The 24199-nt window shown below is 39.4% G+C and overlaps 1 protein-coding gene across 1 annotated transcript in view; it reads right to left on the bottom strand.

Annotated features, from left to right (window-relative positions):
- Positions 1-11944: 11944 nt before the first annotated feature.
- The window catches only part of LOC132815947 (inactive ubiquitin thioesterase OTULINL-like), a 44205-nt gene continuing 31950 nt past the window's right edge, over positions 11945-24199 (bottom strand). Inside the window, exons 3-8 of the mRNA XM_060825319.1 lie at positions 23957-23979; positions 23780-23871; positions 21830-21979; positions 19748-19873; positions 16257-16526; positions 11945-15172 (exon numbers count right to left, since the gene is read on the bottom strand). Coding sequence (XP_060681302.1) covers positions 14993-15172; positions 16257-16526; positions 19748-19873; positions 21830-21979; positions 23780-23871; positions 23957-23979 — 841 coding nt within the window. The 3' untranslated portion in view covers positions 11945-14992. The remainder of the gene's footprint in view (positions 15173-16256; positions 16527-19747; positions 19874-21829; positions 21980-23779; positions 23872-23956; positions 23980-24199) is intronic.

A 24199-nucleotide genomic window follows, 5' to 3' on the forward strand; every position in this document is an offset into this window, starting at 1 on the left:
AGAGGTTGGTAAATGGAGTCCAAATCTATGTTTGTTAATGAAGTTCTGGTTGGAATTCCTGCACGTGTCTTTGTTTAGCCCGTCCCAGGATGGGTACATTTTCCCAGTCGAACAGGTGTCCCTCTTCGTCTGTGTGCATGGATATTAGTGATAGCTGGTTATGTCTTTTGGTGGCTAGCTTCCTACCCATTTGTCCAATGTAATGTTTGTTGTAGTCTTTGCAGGGGTGTTTTATATATGACGTTCGTTCTGCTGGCTGTGGGTACAGGGTCCTTTAAATTCATCAGTATTTGTTTTAGTGTGGTAGTGGGTTCATGTACTACCATGGTGCCTAGGGGCTGGAGAAGTCTGGTGGTCATCTCTGAAATTTCTTTGATGTATGGTAGGGTGACTAGAGTCTTTGGGCACGTTGTATCTTCCCGTTTAGATTGTTGTGCAGGAATTGGCAGATTGCGTTTACCAGCTAACCATTGTTGCTGAATACATTATATAGGTGTTTCTCCTTAGCTTCTCGTAGTTCCAACTGTCTCATTGCCTCATCTCAGACTTAAATGGCCTACCCTGTATCCTTAGACTGTGACCTCCGGCTTTTGATTCCTCGGTCATCGGGGTCATCGTTCCCGTGTTTACCCCATTTGAATTTTATGAGGTTACCTTTCATTCTTCTAAGGAGGAAGTTGAGGAGTAAAAGACATCTTACTAAACAACAATATCGAATCCCAAAATACTAAATAGTCATCTCTGTTTGTGAACATAGAACCGTACAGCAAAGGAGCAGGCTTTTCAGTACACCATTTCTTGTCATGGCCTTGATGCCATTCTAGACTAATCCCATCTCTCTGCACATGGTCTATATCTCCATATTCCCTGTTCGTGTGTCTGTCCAAATGCCCCTTAAATGTTGTTATCGTCTTTGTTACTACCACCTCCTCCAGCAGCACATGCCAGAGACCCATCACCTTCTGTGTAAAAAATATTCCTCACAATTCTTCTTTAAACTTTCCCTCTCTCACCTTAAACCTATGTTCCTTAGTATTTGAAATTTACACGCTGGGCAAAAAGGCTCCAACTATCTATCCTATCCATGCCTCTCATATTTTTATACAATTCTAACACACTAGCAAAATTAATAAAAGTTTGTCAAACCTCTCCTAATACACTCAGGTCCAGGCAACATTCTGGTAAATCTCTTTAGCCCTCTCTCAAGGCCTCCATGTCATTCCTATAATGTGGCAACCAGAACCACACACAACAGCAAAATGTGGCCTCACTAAAGTCTTGCAGAACCAATACGACTTGTCAACTTTTATACACAATGCCCTGACTATGGTGGCTCAGTCGTTAGCACTGCTGCCTCACAGCGCCAGGGACCTGGGTTTGATTCTAGCCTCAGGTGAATATCTGGACTTCGCACATTCTCCTCATGGCTGTGTGGGTTTCCTCTGGGTGCTAAAGTTTCCTCCCACAATCCAAAGACGTGCAGGTTAGGTGAATTGGCCATGCTAAATTGTTCGAGGATGTGTAGGTTACGTGCATTTGTCAGGGTTAGAATGGTAGGTTAGGGGAATGGGTCTGGGTGAGTTATTGCTCAGAGAGTCAGTGTAGACTTGTTGGGCTGAAGAACCTGTTTCCACACTGTAGGGATTCTATTCTATGATTCAATGATGGCAAGCATGCCATATGTCTTCTTTACCACCCTGTCCACTTATGTTGTTGCTTTCAGGGAGCTATGGATTAGCACCCCAAGATTCCTTGTATATCAATGGCTCCAAAGGGTCCTGCCATTTTCTGTCTACTTTTCTCTTGCATTTGACTTCACGAAATGTATTACCTTGAATTTGTCTGGATTAAGCTCCATCTGTCACTTCTCCACCCAACTTCCCAACTGATCTATATCCTTCTGTATGCTTTGACAATTTCCTCACTCAATTTCCACAACTCCACCAATTTTCATGTCATCTGCAAACTTACTTATCAGGCCATCTATATTTCACCTGAACCATTTATATATATTACATACAACAGAGGTCCCAGCACTGATCCTTGCAGAACAGGTGAAGCTTTTGCTGGCAATAAATAGACAAGTTATCAATGTCAGCAACTTTTTTTGTCTGCCAAAAATTGTGATTGGTTCTCAGGTAATTGAACAGTTAGGAGCTGGTTAAAAGTAACAAATGTTCGGGCCTTCTCCAGCTTGGGAGCCATCTCAATTTGGCATGCTTGCCTTCGTTGCTCAGTCCTTTGAGTTTAGGAGTTGAGAAGTCATGTTGAGATTGTACATGACATTGGTGAGGCCTCTTCTGGAACACTGTGCTCAGTCTGGTTGCCCATTTATAGAAAAGTTATTGTTAAGTTGGAGAGGGTTCAGAAGGGATTTACCAGGATGTTGCTGGGTATGAAAGGTTTTAGTTATAAAGAAAGACTGGATTGGCTGGGGCTTTTTTTCACTGGAGCACAGGATGTTGAGAGGTGACCTGATAGAAGTTTATAAAATAATGAGAGGTATAGGTTTGGGATTATGTTCAGCATGGACGGATTATACAGCATGATTCTATGAAACCACTGGTCACAGATCTCCAGTGTGATCCTCCATACTCCTATACAACTACCCTCTGTGTTCCATATCCAAGTCAATTTTGTGTCCAATTTACAAATTCACAACCTCATATTAATTTACTGCACCAGGCTGCCATGAGAGACCTTGTGAAATGCCAAAGTCCGTGTAGACAACATCCATTGTCCAAATCCTCATCAATTCTCTTTATCACTTCCTCAAAAACTCAATCAAATTTGTGAGACAAGGTCTGCCCTGCACAAAGCCATGCTGTCTGTCCCTAATAAGTCCATTCATTTCCAAATGCGAGTAACTCCTGCCCCTAGGGCAGCATGGTGGCTCAGTGGTTAGCACTGCTGCCTCACTGCGCCAAGGACCTGCGTTTAATTTCAGCCTCGGGTGACTGTTTGTGTGGAGTTTGCACATTCTCCCCATGTCTGCCTGAGTTTCCTCTGGGAGCTCCAGTTTCTCCCACAATCCAAAGATATGCAGGTTAGGGTGGACTGGCTATGCTAAATTACCCACAGTGTTAGATGCATTAGTCAGAGGGGAGTGGGTCTTACTCTTCGAAGGGTCGGTGCGGACTTGTTGGGCCAAATGGCCTGTCTCCACATTGTAGGGAATCTAATCTAATCTAATCTAAAAATCTTCTCCAATAATTTCCCTACCACTAATGTGAGGCTCACCAGCCTGTAATTTGCCGGATTATGCCTGTGCCCTTCTTAAAAAAAGCAACAACCTAGGCTATTCTCCTGTCTTCTGGGACCTCGCCTGTGCCTAAAGAGGATATAAAGATCTCTGTCAAAGCCCCAACAATTTCCTCCCTTGCCTTCTTCAGGATCCTGGGACAGATCCTGTCAGCCCTGGGGACTTACTTACCTTAATGTTTTACAAGACTCCCAACAACTCCTTCTTAACGTCAACATGTTCTTGAATATCAACATATCCCTCCATAATTTTACCATCATCCATGTTCTTCACCTTGGAGAATACCAATGCAAAGTACTCATAAAGGACCTCACCCCTTCCTCTAGCTCCATACACAAATTCCCTCCTTTATCCTTGATAGGGCCTATCCTTTCCCTAAGAACCGTCTTGCTTCCATTACATGTATGAAATGCCTTGGGATTCTCCTTAATCCTTGTTGTCAACAATATTTCATGGCCCCTTTTATCCCTTCTAATTCCTTGTTTAAGTTTTTTTTCCACTCCCCTTACATTCCTGTGCAAATCAGCATGAAGATCTGTCTGTATCGTGGGAGTACATACAACTACAGGATGAAAAGGAGACAACTGCTAAAGGCTCAGAAAAGTACGAGGGATATTGAAACTAAGATTAAGATTCACCAAGAAGGACAAGTTTACATCCCTTAATATGGGAATCAGATTTAAAGAAAATAATCACAAATTGTTGGGATATACTAATGTAAGAAGCTTTAAATAATATGGCTATTGAATGCTGACAGAATATTGCACTGCCATGTTACTCCTAAGGATGGTATCATAAGGATAGGGAACTAACAATAATGCTAATGTGAGTACATTTGGAGTGACCTATAGTTTAAATAATTAAAGGAGCACATCAGTGACCATCCTGAATCAATTGACTGGGCAGAGTGCAAATCGCACACAGCTGATTGGTATAAGAATTGTATGGCTTGCAGAGTAAGAAGTTCTGAAAGTAGGAATAGTCTGTTTCAATACCCCTAATTCAGCCATGAATTCATGGCATGTCTTGAGTGTAAATGATTAAAACCATCTGTGAGGTGAGAAGGTGTTAGGTCTTGATTTTTGTGGCCTGGGGCTTAGAATAAGCACTCACAATCTTAGATCTGCAAGAAGTCGAGCAAGTACGTTAGACAGCACTACATACTGGTCCAAAACTTAATTGACATCAAATTGGATATGAAGAATATTCAATTTGGAACCATGCCCACATCTGTGCACAGGGTGGTTTGTGGCCTGAGCTGATTAGTTCAGAGCCAGGAAGGAGGGAAGTATCAGTGACTTGTCCAATCAGCAAGAGGGAGAATAGTACTTTCAAGTTTTCTGACAATGCCACTAGCGATAGCACTTATTCAGGAGGGTATAAAGTTGAATTTCTATGCATAATCCAACATAAGTAGATGTATAGATTAAGAATATATGGTGAATTGTACTGAAGATACCTTGATCAGGACCACGAATGAGTGTTCTGCATTATTACAACATTACGTAGTGTATACATGCATATAAATAGCAATTCTGCAGTAGTGGTCATAGTTGATCCCATACAGGGAGCTCTCAATGCATACCCAACCGATGAGAAAAGTTACCTCTATGGAGAATGGGCATATACAAATAATGATACATTCTTCTCAGAATTATCAACTCGTTTACCTTGGGAAGCCTTCGCTGGCAGGAAAAACAGGTATGGTCCTTGGTGGGATGGTAAGCTAAACATAGATAAAACACCCAGAAAGTTGGTCACAGCAGCAGTCTAAAGGATTTTGACTTTTCTTCAATTGTTCATGGTGTGGATGTCCTTGGTTAGGCAGAATTTATTGCCCATCTTTCATTGCCCTGGAGTTGTGATTTAGTGATTTGTTAGGCCATTTCAGAGGGTAATTGAGAGTAAACAACTTTGCAGGGTGCATTGAGTCACATATAGGCCAGACCAGAATGGATGATAGATTTCCTTCCCAAAAGGGTACCCATGGAACCAGGTGGGGTTTTACATGAGTGATTACATGATTCTGTGGCTAGCTTTGAATTCCAAACTTTCTGAATTCAAATTTCACCCTTGGACATTGAGGAATGCAAGCTTATGTTCTCTGACATTAGCCTGGTGTTCTGGATAACTTGTCCAATGATGTTACCTCTATGGCACCGCCTCCTGTATGGCTAGAAATGTGGATCATGTTGATCGGAGTTGTGAGGCCATTATATAGGGATGGGTGCAGATGAACTGAAGTCTACACAGGTACTGAAGACCTCTGTCAGCACCAGTACTGCAGTCAGTTGTATGCAATATATTTGGTGGAAAATATGTAGAATGATTCTCATTGTTATTGGTGTTCAGAAACTATGTGTTTGCGCTATATCTTTGTCTATCTATATACTGTTATCTCTCAGAGATAAGCGATAGAATTTGGCACCTCTGGGTGGGTGTTGATAATAAGTAGCTTTAAATTTACTCTGATGCCAGACCCAGTAACCTCTGATTTTCCCAACATCCAACTAACGTAAATGGGTGCAGGAAGAAGGTGAATATTTGGTAGTGAGAAAGACAAAAAAAAACAACAGTGGACACACTAAAGAAGTTAGCGCTAACAGACAATGGTGGGTTTACTTAAGAAAGTGCTGAAAGCTATCGCAGTAGACTATTTGTTGGAAGTCTGGGCAGGAAACAGGAGTTGCGAACAGAGGTAGCTGAGATTAGAGAAGAGATAAAGAGGCTGACCAAGAAGGTCAGCAATTTACAAAGCCAGAGAGATATAGACCTCATGCATATGAACTCGTATCAAATGCAGTGTGAAAATTGATGAAGGCAAAGGAGAAAAGTGAAGACGAAACTAAAAGGCAGAAGAGTTAAAGAAACAGTGTAGTGATTTGAAAATGGCTACAAATAGAGTGCAAAAGTCAGTGTGGGAATGAAAGGGGACCTCAGATGATCATATAAAGTGTATGAAATCAATACAGAAGTTACAGAGTCACATATCAGCACAAGCAGTGATAATATGTGATTCGCCACCCTGCCCTTTTCGGAGTGATGGGAGGAAGATGGTGACATCGACTGTGGAGAGCTAACAGATGAAGCACCAGATATGGAGAAAAGGACCCTGGTGAATGGGGACCTCCTCCAGAGGGAGGGGCAGGAGAAAGGCCCAGTGCATCTATGGTCCCCTGATCTCTAGGAGACAACAGCCAGCAATGACAGGAGGGCAACAGCCACCACCCCCCTCTCCCCCGCAACATTACATACTATCCCTTAATGATGTTCAACAGTTATGAGATATCGTCAAATGTGCAGGGAATTGTCAGCCTGGGGCTGACCCTCGGGAGCTGATGTAAGCTACCCTCAAGCAGTGAACCATACGTGGTTTAGATACTGAGGAAGAAAAAGAACTAGTACTGACGTGTCTCCATCCCAATGTACATTTAGCTTTTCCCTGAGGCTAAAAATGCATGAGGGGGAACATTAGATGAGTTAAGGGAGGCTCATTTGCTGAAATCTCTCTAGAACAGTATAAAGAGACAGTGCGTATGATGGGAGAAATGTCAAACAGCCCTACTGCCATGAGAGAGGACCTGGGAGCGCAATGATGTGGCAATGCCAGAGTTGGACTGGGGCTGGACAAGGTAAAAAATCAAACACCAAGTTATTGTCCAACAGATTTATTTGAAATTGCAAACTTTCGGAGCTCAGCTCCTCCTTCAAGTGTAGCATGATAGAAAGGTATTAGACAAAGCACTTTAGTTAGGAGGTCCCACTTTGAAGGTATGTTTTAAGGTGAGGTCAGGTTTTCTTTTGACAGAAAAGAACCTCGAATGCAAATAATTCCCATGTGTGTGAGAGAGTGAGTGTGTTTGTGTGTGTTAGAGATATGGTGTGCGTGTCTGTGTGAGAGAGTGGATGTGTACAGTGGTTTAGGATGCTGGACATAAGTAATGGATTTTGGTCAATCCCCTTGCCCAAGGAGTGCACTTAAATTTGCATTTATATTTAAGGTACATGAATGTACATGGACAGCTTTGCTGCAGAGATTTCACAACTTGCCATCAATATTTCATTAAAGGTTAAGCAATGGGTTTCAGGATTTTTCTAGGCCAGACTTCCTGCTAAAGTATGTTGATGATGTGGTCTTGCAAACAGGAACATTACCAACTCCTGAAGTAGTTGTTTCAACTACTAAAGGAGCTTGGGTTAAAAGTGAACCTGAAAATGGCTCAGATAATGAAGCAGGAAGTGACTTACTGATGAGTGGTGTTAACTCTAGGGAAAAAAAGAGAGATCTAAACCAACAACAAATTGACACAGCAGCTAGACTTCCCATCCCCACAGATGTGAAGAGATTAAGATTGCTTTTGGGCTCGATTGGGTATGATAGAGATTTTATTGATAGTTTTACCTAATAGGCAGCACCAGTAATGATGTTATTAAAGAAAAATGCCCCATGGGAGTGGAAGTGAAAACACACACAAACATTTGTAGCTTTGAAACAGTGTTTTGGCGACTGCTCTTGTCCTGAGAAGCCCAAATCCAACTCAACCATTCTCCTTAGAAGTGGCTTCAACAGACTTACACTAAGACCACCAATATTGTAGAGGTACATGGTCTCACGCATGCTCACACCAGTACAGCAGGGTTACACAGAACACGAAAGGCATTCTATGGCAGTGTTCTGGGCGGTGCAACACTTACCTACATTGTAGGATTGAACATTGACAATTTTGACAGAGCATACACTCATTTAGATGCTGCTGGATGGAGGTATTAACAACGGCATGGTGATCAAAAATATACTTGTTAGACAGACATTGTTATTACAAGGGATAAACATTGAGGTAAGAAGGGTTAAATATATTACAAGTGTTTGCAGATAACTTAATTTACTAGGGACACCCCAGTAGTATCACGTGGTGATAGCAAATGACTTTTTGTATCAAACCAAAAAGAAGGGAATACTGGTAAAGAGAAGACAGGGAATACCCAAAGGACGAGGAATGGCAGATAGTGTTTAATTTCAATAAATGTGAATACTGCACTTTGGAAAGGCAAATCTGGGCAGGACTTACCCACTTCAATGTTGCTGAACAAAGCAACCTTAGAGTTCAGCTTCATAGTTCCTCGAAAGTGGAGTCATAGGTAGATAGGATAGTGAAGAAGGCATTTGGTATGCATTCCTTTATTGGTCAGAGCATTGAGTGCAGGAGTTGGGACGTCATGTTGTGGCTGTACAGGACATTGGTTAGGCCACTGTTGGAATATTTGTGCACTTCTAGTCTTCCTTCCTACTGGAAAGATGTTGTGAAACTTGAAAGGGTTCAGAAAAGATTTACAAGAATGTTGCCAGAGTTGGAGGATTTGAGCTATAGGGAGACACTGAATAGGCTGAGGGGTAACCTTATTAGAAGTTTATAAAATTGAGGGGCATTGATAGGGTAAATAACATGGTCTTTTCCCTGGGGTGGGGGAATCCAGAATTAGAGGACATAGGTTTAGGGTGAGAGGGGAAGTTGTAAAAGGGACTGAAGGGGCAACTTCACGCAGAGGTAGTGCATGTATGGACTGAGGTACCAGAAGAAGTGGTGGAGGCTGGTACCATGGCAACATTTAAAAAGCTTCTGGGTGGGTATATGAATAGGAAGGGTGTGCAGGGATTCGGACCGAGTGCTGGCAAATGGGACTACAATAATTTAGGAACTGTAAATCTTCTCAAAACTAGTTAATTTAGGCTATTTGGTTGGCATGGACAAGTTGGACCGAAGGATCAGTTTCCATGCTGTTCGTCTCTAGGACTCTATGACAAGAGACAGAAATAGGAGAATAGCAAAGGAATACCAATCATCTTTAAAAACTTTTGTTGATGGCTCTTCGTCTATATGGAGAACGGAGAAGTGGTTGTGGGATTTGTACGGAAGATAAGCAAGGGAGGGAAGTGGATAGTATAGCCTTCAAAGTACTCGAGGAGCAGATTTGACAGCAGTGGCATATACAGTGAGCAACCGAGATAACATCCCCCTATGATCTACAATCGACTTATGTAACAGAATACCTACCCTTGCATGAGGAGGTGAGAGGTTTTGTGTCAGCAGAAGGGAAGGTCCCACTGACTGCCCTAATGCTGAGGTACACCTTTGAAAAGGTGAACGGGAAAGAATATGGAGTTACAAAAGTGAAAGCTCATTCTAAGTTATTAGATTAGATTACATTACAATGTGGAAACAAGCCCTTCGGCCCAACAAGTCCACACCGACCCGCCGAAGCGTAACTCACCCATACCCCTACATTTACCCCTTACCTAACACTACGGGCAATTTAGCATGGCCAATTCACCTGACCTGCACATCTTTGGACTGTGGGAGGAAGCCGGAGCACCCGGAGGGTGCTCACGGAGGAAACCCACGCAGACACGGGGAGAATGTGCAAACTCCACACAGTCAGTCACCTGAGGCAGGAATTGAACCCGGGTCTCTGGCGCTGTGAGGCAGCAGTGCTAACCACTGTGCCACCGTGCCACCAGAAGGAAATAGAAAGGTGGATGAATTAGCCAGACAAGGGCTGGAGAAGAATGGCAGCTGCAGATTGAGAAAATAGGAAAATAGGAAAGATAAACAAGTGGTTCCAATTGATTCAGACAAAGAATTTCAAAAAGTATAAGAGGGGAAAGAGTCAGAGTAATATAAGAAACAAAAAGGCATACATGTAAAAGAGGATGTGGTAATATGTGAAGGGAAATTTGTAGTACCCAATAGAGAAAGAAATCAGATGATCTACTGGTATCATGATATATAAGGTCACCAAGAGTTGAAAACACCTTGGAAAGAGTAAAGGAGATATGCTGGTGTTTACGAATGAGTGGAACATTGTGAAAAATTGTGCCCAAAATAATGCTGACAACAATGAGAAGGAAGGAGCCCTCAGACATAAAGGCCAGCAGAGGGTCATGGACAAATCTATAAATTGACTTTGTGGGTCCCCTGCCCTCAAATGTCGGAAGATACAAGTTTATCCTGATGATAGTAGATACCTTCACCAAATGGGCGTTTCTCACTCAAACCGATACCACTAAAATCCTGGTACAGCATGGGAACAGACCCTTCAGTCCAACTCACCCATGCTGACCAGATATCCTAAAGTAATCTAGTCCCATTATCAGCATTTGACCCATATACTTCTAAACCCTTCCTATTCATAGACCCATCCAGATGCCTTTTAAATGCTGTAATTGTACCAGTTTCCACCATCCTTCCTCTGGCAGTGCATTCCATACATGCAGCACCTTCTTTGTGAAAAAGTTGCTCCTTAGATCCCTTTTAAATTTTTCCCCTCTCACTCTAAATTTATGCACTCTAGTTCTGGACTACCCCACCCAGGGGCTATTCACCCAATCCATACTCTCATCATTGTCTCAACCTCTATAAGGTCACTCCTTAGCTTCCGATGGTCCAGGGAAAATAACCCCAGTCTATTCAGCCTCTCCATATAGCTCAAACTCATCAACCCTGGCACATCCTTGTAAATCTTTTCTGAATTCTTTCATGTTTCACAATATCCTTCCTGAAGCAGGGGGACCAAAAATGCACACCGTACTCCAAAAGTGGTTTAACTAATGTCCTGTAAAGTCACAACATAATCTCCAACTCCTATACTCAATGCACTGACCAGTAAAGGCAATATACCAAACACTTTCTTCACTATCATGTTGACCTGGCACTCCACTTTCAAGGAGCTATGAACCTGCACTCTAAGATCTCTTTGTTCAGCAACACGCTCCGGGACCTTATCATTGCATGTATAAGTCCTGCCCTGATTTGCCTTTCCGAAATGCAGCACCTCACATTTATCTAAATTGAACTCCATCTGCCACTTCTTGGCCCATTGGCCCATCTGATCAAGATCCTGTTGTAATCTGAGGTAATCCTCTTCGCTGTCCACCACACCTCCCAATTTTGGTGTCATCTGAAAACCTACTAACCATATGTTCACATCCAAATCATTTATATAAATGAAGAAAAGCAGTGGCCCCAGCACCGATCCTTGTGTCATACTGCTTGTCACAGGCCTCCAGTCTGAAAAGCAACCCTCCACAACCACCCTGTCTTCCATCTTGGAGCCTGTTCTGTATCCAAATGGCTATTTCTCCCTGTATTTCATCTGATCTAACCTTACTAACTAGTTTACCATGTGGAATCTTGTCAAATGCCTTATATTTCATAGAATCAGAGAATCCCCACAGTTTGGGAGCAGGTCGTTCAGCCCACTGAACCTACACTGACCTTCCAAAAGAATATCCCACCCTGATTCACACCCCCCAACCCTATCCCTGTAAACCTGCATTTCCCATAACTAATCCACCCAGCCTGTGCATCCCTGGACACCATGGGCAATTTAACATGACCAATCCATGTAACCTGCACATACTTGATCTGAGAGAGTAACCCAGCACACTTGGAGGAAACTCACACAATCACGTGGAAAATGTGCAAACTCCACACAGACATTTGCCAGAAGGTCACTGGCGTTGTTATGCAGTAGTCTAACCACTGTGCCACCATGCTGCTCCAAGACAAGATATATTTGCTTTAGTATCAAAAGTAAAAAGGATTTAAAAATTTATTTTACTCATGGCCAATTTCAGTATGTTAATCAACAAATACTCAAATAAATCAATACAAATGCTTTAACCTGTATTTGCCATGAAAAATTGAATACAATTTTAAAATCAATTTTTAAAATAATGCAATTATACAGTTTTATATTTATTGCTAAGCTTTATCTTAGTAACAAGCTTATCTACAAAATTCACTCAAAATGACTATCCCCATTAAGAAATAAAAAGTAATATGTTTGTAGAATGCTTAATCTTTCCCAATTTGAAGTTAATATTAAAAATAGTAAACAATTTTCATTATTAGAAGCATAAACTTTTGTGAACAAACTATACAGAAGTATCACATACATAAATGATTGATGTTCAAGTCCCCAGTGCATATTTCTAGAAATAAGTGAAAGAAAATGGAGAAATAAATGGAAATAAGTTTTACATAATACAGGTATCAAACTAATCTTTTTAGAAATATCTTTTTTGTCTATTTGTTCATAATATGTCATCACCTAAATGTTCATATATTATATAAATGCCTCTAACCCCTGTAGCTAAATTAATTCAGACACAAATATGGAAAATCAGCTGCAGAAACAACAAACTCCAAGTTGCCACAAAAAAACAAAAATAAAACCCTGAAAGCTGAGGTTTTCACTGGTACCAATATCAGGACACTCAGTAAAGAATAGGTTACCTAAAAGATGCATCCAAGTAATAAAATAATATAACCTTTTTTTCTCTTAGGAGGGACAATGTTTCAGATGGGTTGTGAAGAGGACAGAAAACAGTAAGAAACAAGTGCACCAGTCACCATAAAGAAAAAAAATAGCATTTTTACAATGTCACTCAAACAAAGAGCCTTACCATGAATGAAATACTGCTTTATGTGCAGTCATTTCATCAAAGCACCAAATTATTTATTTCAGTATTTTGTGTATCAAACCACAATCAAGTATGATGTAAAACAAATAAGCAATGCCTCATTGGTAAAGGATTGTTGGTGTTAATATTTAACACAGAAGGAAAATATAACGTGGTTGCCATGGCTCTTGAGCTGATCAGATCAATGGCACCACAAACTAGGGCATGATTTTATAAGCCCTTACTGACAGGTTTGTAGCGGGGAGGAAACCAAAAATTCCATGATTGGCCCTCATGCATGCTTCAAACCTGTCCACAATTTTACACGTGGGGACAGATTAGTTAAGATTCATCCATTCTCACTCCAAGTGGGCTTGCTTCCTGGTTCACCTCAATTTTCTGGCCCCAGGAGGATAAGTTCAGGGATATAAGGTTGACCTATAGGTCAGTCTGTCTGGGTCTTGAATTAAGGGGCTGTTTTAATATTGGATGCCCTAAAAGATCTGTTTCCACGGATGCTTCATCCCCCAGCCAATCCATCAAGACCTCCCATCCCTCTTTTCCCCCTTTCCTTGAACCAAACTTCACCACTGATACCTATTGCAATACCTGAGCACTTACCTTTGTCTTAGAGTCCAGGAATTCACGGCCACTTTTATTGCCCCTTTTTAGCTTTCTCGAGAGCATCAATATTAAGAGCAAAGGTGGGCCATTCAGCCTATCTCAATTAATGCTCCTTAGAGCCTTAAATAGTTTCAAGACTGTGGTCAGTGGGAAACTGCTTCCTCCCAATGCTTCAGGTCATGGACCAGAAAACCCTTACATCCAAAAAAAACATGCTTTTGGAATTTAGTTTGTCCTAGTGGTTGTACCCTATTCAGAGGGATAAATACATTTGTTCAGGATGCATATAAAGGGATCTAGAACAGAATGTGTAGAAGACAAGATCTCAATGCGTTACTGGGAATGCTAGGTAATTTGAAACGCAAAGTACTGAATGAAATATTAAACTGAGAATTTTGAATGCATTTTACTGAAATTAATGATCAACTTTAGAAGTGCGTTATCACATGGAAGCAGGAAGATACATCCCAGTGAATACCACAGGGATTCTTTTGCTCAAATAAAAATGCTAACAAGACCTCTCTTATTGCCCATTCCTAATCTTCCTAAAGAAAGTGATAGGCCTTCTCCTTGAATCACTGCTTATGGTAATGACGTTAGGTGGGCTACTAAAAAGTTGGAATAATTCAGATATTTTAGGGTGCTATGATTTCTGATCCCTAGCCAATGAGTTGGGAGCAAACATGCCCACAATCCTGGCTGGTTCGCTGGATCAATTTAACTGATCTCCGATGAAATCCCACTTTGGAAAATTGATCCATTTCATCTGATTGGCTAGCAAACTCTAGTACCAGTAGCACCAGGCAGGAGCAGTGATAACTGCTACAGCTAGAGCCAGCATCAACAAAGAAGAGCCCAAGCTCAGAGGGACATTTCAGTTTTGCCTTGGCAGAGGGGCAGCACAGTGGCTCAGTGGTTAGCACTGCTGCCACACAGCGCCAGGGACCTGGGTTTGATTCCAGCCTTGGGCGACTGTCTGTGTGGAGTTTGCACATTACATTAGTCAGGGGAAAATGTAGGGTAATGAGACTGAGTGAGATACTGTTCAGAGGGTCGGTGTGGACTTGTTGGGCCTTTTTCCACACTGTAGGGATTCGAATTCTAAAATTAGAAAAAAAACTGCTAAGTCCTGGTGACATGAGTAGTGGCTTGATTTGAGAGGGCAGGGAGAGGGAAACAAGGCAAATATGACTTGGCACCACCTCTGATGTCTCCAGAGATCCATGGAGGAAGTACACCTGATTTCAACCTTCACAGTCAGGCTCTTCACAAGGTGTGGGCCTCAGCCTACATGGATAAAATATTGGTGGAGCTGCATAAAACACTGAAGTAGCTATTAGTGGACAAAAATGGCAGCAAGAGAGATTTAAGACTTCAATTGGTTCAGTCTTTATAAAAGTGTTTTTTTTGTTCACTAGTTTGAGTATTTCATTACTTAGATCAAGATTTGCATCTTACAGGGCACCTTTGGGCTTGTAGCATTTGACAAACTAACAAATTAATCCAAAAAACTGTTCCAATACAAATTTAAATAAAACTTGGCTGCTACAAGGTTTCTATGCATCATAACATGAAGCCAATATAAATATCCGAGACATTTACACTGGAGACAAAATGTTTCCTCCAAATCACACTAACATAATTCAGCTCCAGGCAATAGGAACATTATAATGCCGGTCATCCTCCGTCAGAAGAAGAACTTCATGCCATTCCCTATGGCAGCTTACAGGATAACAAGATTGAAATTCTTCAGTGCCGTACTTATACAGTCTGAAGGTTCTGATTTTCAAATGGAGTGTGAATCCAAGGAGAAACATTTCAATCTAGGAGAAGAAGAAAGAAATAAACAGAGAAGAATTTCAATTTTCAGTCAGATTTATTTCAAATATAATTGATGTATTATCATATAATCATATTTCCTCTCTGGCTCGTTTTCTCTCTCCACAAGAAAAGTGTCTCTGCCCTTATCATAGCCAAACACCCACCTTTTAGCATTCTTTTCCTCTAAAGATGATCCATGAAGTTATCATTTCCAGAACCATGCACAGCTCTCTTTCACGATGTTGGAATCCATCCAGTTCTACTACTCAGAATACTGAAGCAGCCCAAAACCAAAGATCACAAGTTATATTCTGTGGATTATTAGCAAAGTGCATTTTGCTCTTCAATATCCACACATGTCGATCATGTCCTCTAATGCTTCTTCTCCACTCTCTAACTTGATGAGACTGACCACGTTGGAATCCACTGTCACCCATCCAATCTTAGTCAGTACATCTTTAGCAATAGCCTCTGTTCCTGCCTTCTCAACTTTGCAGTAGTCCCTCAAGGATTTATACTTAGGTCTTTCTTCTTGTTGACATAATCTTTCTCCTTCTACACAACATTGCTTCACTTCAAATAAAGATATGTTTTTCGGGATGTCACCTGTCTCACTACCTAATGTTTGGTGACCTAGCATGTAACTAGGATGAGCAAAAGCAAATATTTTCTTCCACAGACAGCAAACAAGCTGGAATTGTAATGCTGTAAATGGAACCAGACATTCACATCAAAAAATTATACATCTATTCAGAACAAAGAGATTATTCATTTAATCCATTCAAACACACCAGCATTCTGTATGCTAATACCTCCCTTGCATTGCTCATTTCTGTAAACATTTCACTTGATTATAAATCAGATTAGTAGATTACCACAGTAAAAAGTGTTTCTCGTGGGTGAAGTTAGAAATTGTATTATCCATAATCAATCAATCAGTGTTACGCATATTATACTATGGAAGAGTTTATTTGTCTGAATGCAAAATCATGAATCTGTATTTGGAATAGCCATAACATGCAAATATGAATACTACATGCCTCACATATAACAAGAAAATTTCCAGAGACCATAATCAGTACATACCTGCTCCAGCCCACCTGTGTCACCAACACAGTTGAGGTGGTTCAACATGAAACTTAAAGGATCAGGTGAAGAATCACGAGCAAAGAAAATAAAACAAAAGTTGGGAACATCTTTTCCATTTTTCATGTCGTCATAAAGCTGAACCACAACGTACAACATAAGAAATTTTATGGCTTCAAATATCTTGTATTCATTCTCCTGGTCACTGAATAATTTCATACATATTTCTATTCTTTTCCCTTGGTCTTTAATTCCATGAATGTTGATCCACTGGAACAAATAGAACATGTTTTTAATCAGAATGTAAGAAATTGGTTTAACAGTTGTCTACTCAATTGGCTAATTGTATACAGGAAAATAGCATGACAGAAAAGTAAAAGCCTACAGCTGGACATTAGAACTTCAAAACATAAGAGTCGATAGTGCTAAGGGTGAAAGTGTCTCCACTTTAAGTACATTTCCTTGACTGTTGTGTAGAGTAGTACTTCCTACCTACCCCCATTAAAAAGACTAAGCTTTGAACTCAGCTTAGCTGTGTAGAGATGACTATTTCTCAATCCAGCAAGTTGATATTCCAGAGCAAAATATCACATTAATTAAGATTTCAGAAGATGATGATACAGCAGATGCATTTTCAAAAATGCTAGACACAAAGAAACCCAGCGATAGACTATTTTGAACAGAGTCTGGCCAAACAGTTTCCTATAAGGCGGCCAACTTAAAGAGAAAGAATTCCACATTCTAATTTGATTCAGGTGATGACTCCAGATCAGAAAAGAGAAACTCTGTTGCAAAAGAGGGCCAAGATATTAAAGAAAATGAAGGTGTACGAGTGCTTTTAATGGTTGTAGTTGTTTGCTTTAAATGATGACCAATTGATAAAGTCAAAGATGTATAGTACAGAAACAGACCCTTCAGTCCAATGAGGGTTGTTACAGTGGTGCTTTCTCTATGCTACTTCTTAGACCCAATTCTGGATCAAGGTTCCTCAGTTTATTATGGTTCTATATGATTAAGCACCCAGGTAAGGAATGAACCAGCTCCCCTTTCTTATATGCCTACCCTATCCATTGGTTATAACGATGCTAATTAAAAAAAACATGCACAACAATGGAATCCTTTCACTCAGACAAAATGAGTTTGATTTAAAAAGAGCCAATTTAACCAGATTTTCCTGAGTTAATATGGAAAATAAAGAACATGAAAGCATGGGAAGGGTTAAGCATGAAGATCACTGGCAATCTGTGTTCTGTGGAAGGCAGGATGGGATAACCATAGTGGAACATTCTTATATCAATTAGCAGAGTAAAGTTAAGGCTGAAAGGTCACTATGGCGTGATGAGATAACACAAGTAATAAAGCAAGTTTCTCTGTTAAATGTTATTATGACAGGATTGGGACCATAAATATTTGGGACATGACAATAAAATATCTAATTAATAGTTAGTAGAGTCAGCTTGAGATAGGAGACTATTGTATTAGATGGAATAGCTAAATATCTATCATGATAGATTAGCTTACAATGGAATATCTTTGTAGCAGAAGTGATAATAAATATCTAATTCTGACATTAGGAAAATATTAAGTAGGGTCTGGAATGAATGACCATTGTAGCAGAGTTAGCAATAAATATCTAACCGTAAGATTAGAATAACGTTAAGTAGAATGTACAACTAAAGAGATAATAGGAACTAACATCACTGGTTTATTGTGCAGCTAGAGTGAGGTACTTTGATTAATATAGTTGAACATTCCGATAAGCTAACAGAAACATGCTAAAAAAAATATAAAAATTCACGGATCCTGAGGTTCGTGGGCATTTGAGAATCTGCTTTCTCAGTGTCACGGTTTTTTGTTTGCAAATAAAAGACCTACTTCTTGAAGAACTCTCTGCGTCTCCTGGTGGTTCTCTATACTTTCTTCATAACATTAACAAATAAATGAGTTTATTAGAATAGGCAGAAACTCAAAATGAAAATGTAAAAGTTTTACAAAGTCTCTGGGTCATGCATGAATAATAAAGAGTAAAAAGGTGCAGACATTACAATGAATGTTATCAATAAATGTCAATGTTGGTGGTCTACTGGTTGTAGTAAGTTAAAAATTTAAACAAAGGTTAGTAGCTAATGGTCAGTCATCATTAGGTGATGCCTCTACAGTGTCCAATCAATCAGCACTCTCCTGTCACAATATAAACGCGGTCTTCCCTTTATTCTGGTATTTCTTGCAAATTGTCCTTATGAATGCATATAAAAACTTTGAGAAAATGCATCTTTCTCAACAATCACTACTGCCAAATGATTATTTCACCGTTTGTTTTTGAAACCATCGCACTATTCTTAGAAAACATGTGAAAGATGTAGCCATTAAAGTGGAAAAACTCTGGAACCATGATGACATGAATCTTGGAATGCTGACGGGAGGTCTGGATACAAAATAACACAGGCTCTGTTGAATATTTTGCAAACATCACCTGATATGGAAAATGTGCCTGATGACAGCAAGTTTGCCTCCGATGTCTTTTTTCACTTCTTAAAGTAACCATAAAATCAGTCACCCAACATCAGTTGTAAAAAGAAAAATGCTGGAAATACTTAACTTCAGAAGGACATGTGTGGGTTAATAAATTGGGCAGGCAGATCTCAAGACTAAATAAAATGTGACAAAATAAAATCTGGTTGGATGAATGAAGAAATAAACAATAAATGGTGAAACTTTAAAAAATAAACATGGCAGAATAGACCACGTGGTACACATTTACATCAATCCTAAATGTGAGACTGTACTTTAATCATAATTAATTAACAGTCAGGTAAGGTTTAATGTAAAACCTTGGTTGAAGGAAGAATAAACAAGTATAGTGGAGATGAGACACTGTAATAGCAGTGAGGGAGAAAGGTTTAAAAAAAAAAGGAAACAGCTAATAAGAAGTGAGAAAGTGATAAATAACATGAATCCAATAACAAGAGAATTTAAAGAGGAAGAAGTAATTATTTAAATAAACTGAAAATTAAACTGGGAATATGCACACAAAATACAAAACAGAAATGAAATCAATACTATTCTGCATTCTAGCTGGGAATTTAAAGAGTATTGCACTTAAATGTGCTGTATTTTGTTTCAACCTCTTGATAGCTTATGGCATTTTTTCATGGAATACAATGTCAAAAAGATGTAACTCTCTTTGGTCAGAGGAAGTAGACCCTTAGACTTCGTTTATGTAGGAGTACTTTTGAATGATAGCACTGTCTACAGAACTTTCCAACTGTTTCAGCACACTGTAACATTGTGCACAAGGTTCACTCACTGCTGTAAGTCTGACTGCCAGATCTGATTGCAAAATATCAGTGAATACAAGTCAAAATTTATTAATTTACAGCAAAACACTTTGGAACTCTTGATGATAAAAAGTACTCGTGTAATTTGTTCCAATCTTTGAGGACGCAATTCTCTACTTCTGAGTAGTCTTCATTTCTACACAAATACTTTACCTGCACTTTAAGGAATTCCAGATATTTGCGTAATTTTCCAAATACATTATTCCCAGTGTATTTCTCAGGACCAAAACTGTACTGCTGTACCCAGTTGCAGCCTTGTGTAAACACCTTTTCAGGAATCTAGAAATGAAGTTAAGCAAATAAAAAAAATTCTCTCTTTTATTATATTTCACACAATCAAATATGTTCAAATAGTGAATGAGTAAAGATTAAACGGAGTAATGATTGAGCCATGCAATTTTCTAAATAGTTGCACAGAAAAATTATTTGCTGTGCTTGTATCACATCCATAATGGTTTGTTGGAGTGGGTCATTTAGCCTCGCCAGCCTGCTTTACCATTCAACTAGATCGTGGCTAATCTTTCTCATCTCAACTCGATTTTCCTGTGCTGGTCAATTCTGCATACCATTTCATTTTTAAAATCAAATCTATTGACCTCTCTCAAATGATGACGGACTGAGTCTCCACAGCTCTCTGGGTAGAAAATTCCACAGATTCACCACTGAATAAAGAAATTCCTTGTTACTTCAGCCTTAGTGGCCACTCTTTATATCTTGTTCAAGCTGATTAATTTTGCTAAGTCAGTTCATAGAGTCATACAGCATGGAAACAGACCCTTCAGCTCACCACGTCTGTGCTGACCAACAAACACCAAACCCACGTAGCTGCACTTGGTCCATAGCCTACTATGGCCTGGCATTTTAAGAACTCATTCAGATGCTTCTGAAGTGTTATGACAGTACTTGCCTCCACTGCCCTCTCAGGCAGCACGTTTCATATATCTAACAACCTCTGGATGAAAATAAATTTTCTCAGATCTCCTCTGAACCACTTGCTTCTCAACTTAAATGTACATCCTCTGTCTTAGACAGGTCTGCCATGGGGGAAAAGAGATTCTCACAATCAATCCTGTCATAATTTTGTATACCTCAATCAGACACCTTGTCAGCCTCCTCTGCTCCAAGGAAAACTAACCCAAATTAGTCAGTTTCTCCCCAAAACTAACACTTTCCATCCCTGGCAACATCTTGGCGAATCTCCCCTGCATCCTCTCCAGTGCAACCACATCCTTCTGTCAGTATAGTTTCCAGAACTCTGCACACAGGATTAACCAATGTTCTATAAAGTTGTAAAAAGGCTCCTTGCTCCAATATTCTATACCCCAGCTAATGAGGGCAAGCATCCCCTATGCCTTCTTCACCACCCTGAGCTGACACCTTCATGAATTTATGGATTTGTATACCAAGATCCCTTTGTTTGTCAGTACTCCATAGGAACCTACCATTCATTGTGTCTATCCTTCCCTTATTAGATCTCAAAAAAATGCTTTACCTCACACGTAGTGGGATTAAATTCCAACTACCCAGTTTATCAGTTAATTAATATCACACTGTATCCTCTTCACCATCAACAACACCCCCAATTTTCATGTCTTCTGAAAACTTACCAAGTAAACCTTCTACATTCACATCCAAGTTGTTAACGTGCATAACAAACACCAACGGTCCCAGCACTCATCCCTTTAGTACACGGCTGATCACGTTTCCAATTACAAAAACAATCTTCCGCCATCACCTTTTGTCTCTTACATGCAAGTCAGTTTTGGATCCATTTATTAGCTTGATGTTAATCTGTTTCTCTGTCCACAAATGCCACCAGGTCTGCCAGTTTCTTCAGAATTTTGTATATTTCCCCAAAACAACACAGTTTTGTATAATGTTCAACAAACACATCAGCGATATTCCAAAACACATTGGCAGCAGCTTACCCAACATTTCCAACGCCCCTTCTTAGAAATAATGATGAATAGGAGGGAAGAAGTAAAGACAGAACACAATTTTACAGTAAAGGTATCATAGGTCTGCTCTTGAACACAAAAATAAAATCTGCTTCAGAAGAAAATATGGTGTATTTCAAACAAAAGTGCAAATATATCAGCAGGTTATTTTTCCAAAGGCTGACTGAAATGTAGCACTCTTTTTGTGAACATAAGATATGCAGCTGACAACCCTTCAATGTTTTTACAGATTGCAGTGCAACACTTGTCTGCATTTCCTTGATAAAAATCAAGTTACCTTAGTTACATCCTGTTCTCTTATCCATGATGGAAGAGGTAAACCCTGGCTGAGAATCTGAAATAAAACTGCCCTCAATGCACAGTAGTTGTCTCCTCTAATTTTCCGTAAGTGTTTGATGTTGTGCACCCAATAAATATCTTCATAAGCCTAGAACACAGAAAGATATTCATACAATAAACATTTCACATATCAGCATCAAATTATCTTCAAAATAATTTCCCCCAAACCTTATCCAATCAGTTATAATCCATGCATTTTAAAAATATTTATTATCAAGAGTCACCATCTTAAAGATTAAATATAATATCTTGATTTAACAGCATCACATTGTTGTACTTTTTTAAACCATATTAAGGAATTTTAAAGTATATCTTACAAATTTCTAGATAAGTAGCAAGTTCTCGACCTTCCTTTGTTCTAGCCACATTGCTTTAATGTGGCCATAAATCATTGCTCAACTAGATCGTATCTGATATTCATGTCAAAAGGTTTCTTCACATGTAGCTGTCACACCACAATTGTTTCTAATCATTTCACTTCTAGATTTTACATATTTGTTAGTTTCATATTACCAAGACAATCACTAATGTTCACTCTTGATGGTAGAAAGCAACTATTTTTCATAACAGCATTTTAAAACAGATATCAGATGAAATGACCAGATATTTTGTACTGGTGTTTACTGTAAACAATGTAAATAACATTACAAAATAAGTTGTAAATCAGGGAGAGAGGAACCTAAGAAAATGAGTAATATCAAGGAAGTAGTGCTTAGCAAGCTGGTGTACCCGTGAGCTGACATTCCCCAGATCATATGAGTGTCATCTGAGGATCTCAAAAGCTACTGGTGAGGTAGTTGATGCACCGATTTTAATTTTTCACAATTTCCTAGCTTTGGGAAGGTTTCATTAGAATAGAAATAGTGAATGTAACTTTATTCAAAAAGAAAGGAGATAGAAAGGAAGAAACTACTGGACGGTTAACATTTATTAAATGCTAGTTGGGGAAATGTTAGATGCAATTATATCAAAGTACTTACAAACGTTCAAAGTAATTACGCAGAGGAAGCATGGTTTGTGAAAGAGGAATCACAATTTACTAATCTGTTAGAGTTCTTTGAGAAAGAAAAGCAGAACCACTGAATCTGTTGCACTGAGATTTTATGAAGATATTTGGTAAGGTTATTACAGAAAGTAAAAGCTTACAGCGTAGGTGGTAGCATGTTAGAAGATCGGCCGGCTCACAGGAAATCAAGATTTTTTACTAGTTGGCAAGATGCTTCTAGAAATAGCTTACAGAAATGATTCAGAGGAACGGACCGAAAGGTATTGTTGGTCCATATGTATGTTTGAAAAAAAAAGTGCCTTTTTCAAGTTCAGAAGTAAATCATATGAATCTTAATTGCTACAGATGACTTTGTAATTATGAAATAAGAACTGTACAACAATCTTTCAGTTGTAATTATGTTGCAACAATCCTTTTGTATTTGAAGTAACTATTTTCTGAACACAAACTGCACTGTTCCAAAACACTTTGACTGGGATTTTCTGAAGTGCAGACCCTGAAGGAAACACCTGGAAAACTGAATTCAAGATTTCATTGGACAATTCCCCTATATTTGGAATCCTCTGACAGCATTCATTTAATTCAGGGGATTTGGACGGTCCCCGTGAAGTTATGTAAATAATTATTCATGAAAAATTAGACAATTAAAATGTCTAGTCTAACTCCAGTCTAATTATTAAATTGAAGCCTCAATTTACCTCCCACACCCCAACCATATTTCCTCCGTACCCGAAAACGATCCAGACCCTGACCTAGCACACCCTATCCGTCTGGGGCCTGAAATGCCCTGCTGCTGGAGTTAACAACCTCCTCTACCACTGGGACACAACAACTACCTCTCACTTCCACACCCACCCCATTTACAATGTATATTATTGTTACCTTTCTCATTTGTTCAGCTTGGGCAGTACCTCCCTTCCATTCAATTCCTCCATATTCCAAAAGATCAGTTAAAGGACCAATTCCAATGTTCTCTGAACCAAATTAAGGGACAAAATATTAGTCCACTTATTAATTTTCACAACAATTAAGCAATGATTCAGAAAAATAAACACTTACTTCTGTTTTTTATCATAAATGGCCTGTAATGGCAAGATAAAAAGGGGAAAAAAATTAAGCTTTGTTAGTTGGTTACTCTTCAAAACAAAGTACATTAAAATACATAACATTCACGATAATTTCAGAGACTAAGTCTATACATGCCAATTTTCTGAAGTTTTTCTCAGTGTCTCAGCATGAATGAAGAGGGATTGTTAAATATCTATTATCCTTTCTCGCCCATTCACTAATGCATAATGCATT

This window comes from Hemiscyllium ocellatum, chromosome 5, assembly GCF_020745735.1.
Source record: "Hemiscyllium ocellatum isolate sHemOce1 chromosome 5, sHemOce1.pat.X.cur, whole genome shotgun sequence".
In the NCBI taxonomy this organism is placed as follows: Eukaryota; Metazoa; Chordata; class Chondrichthyes; order Orectolobiformes; family Hemiscylliidae; genus Hemiscyllium; species Hemiscyllium ocellatum.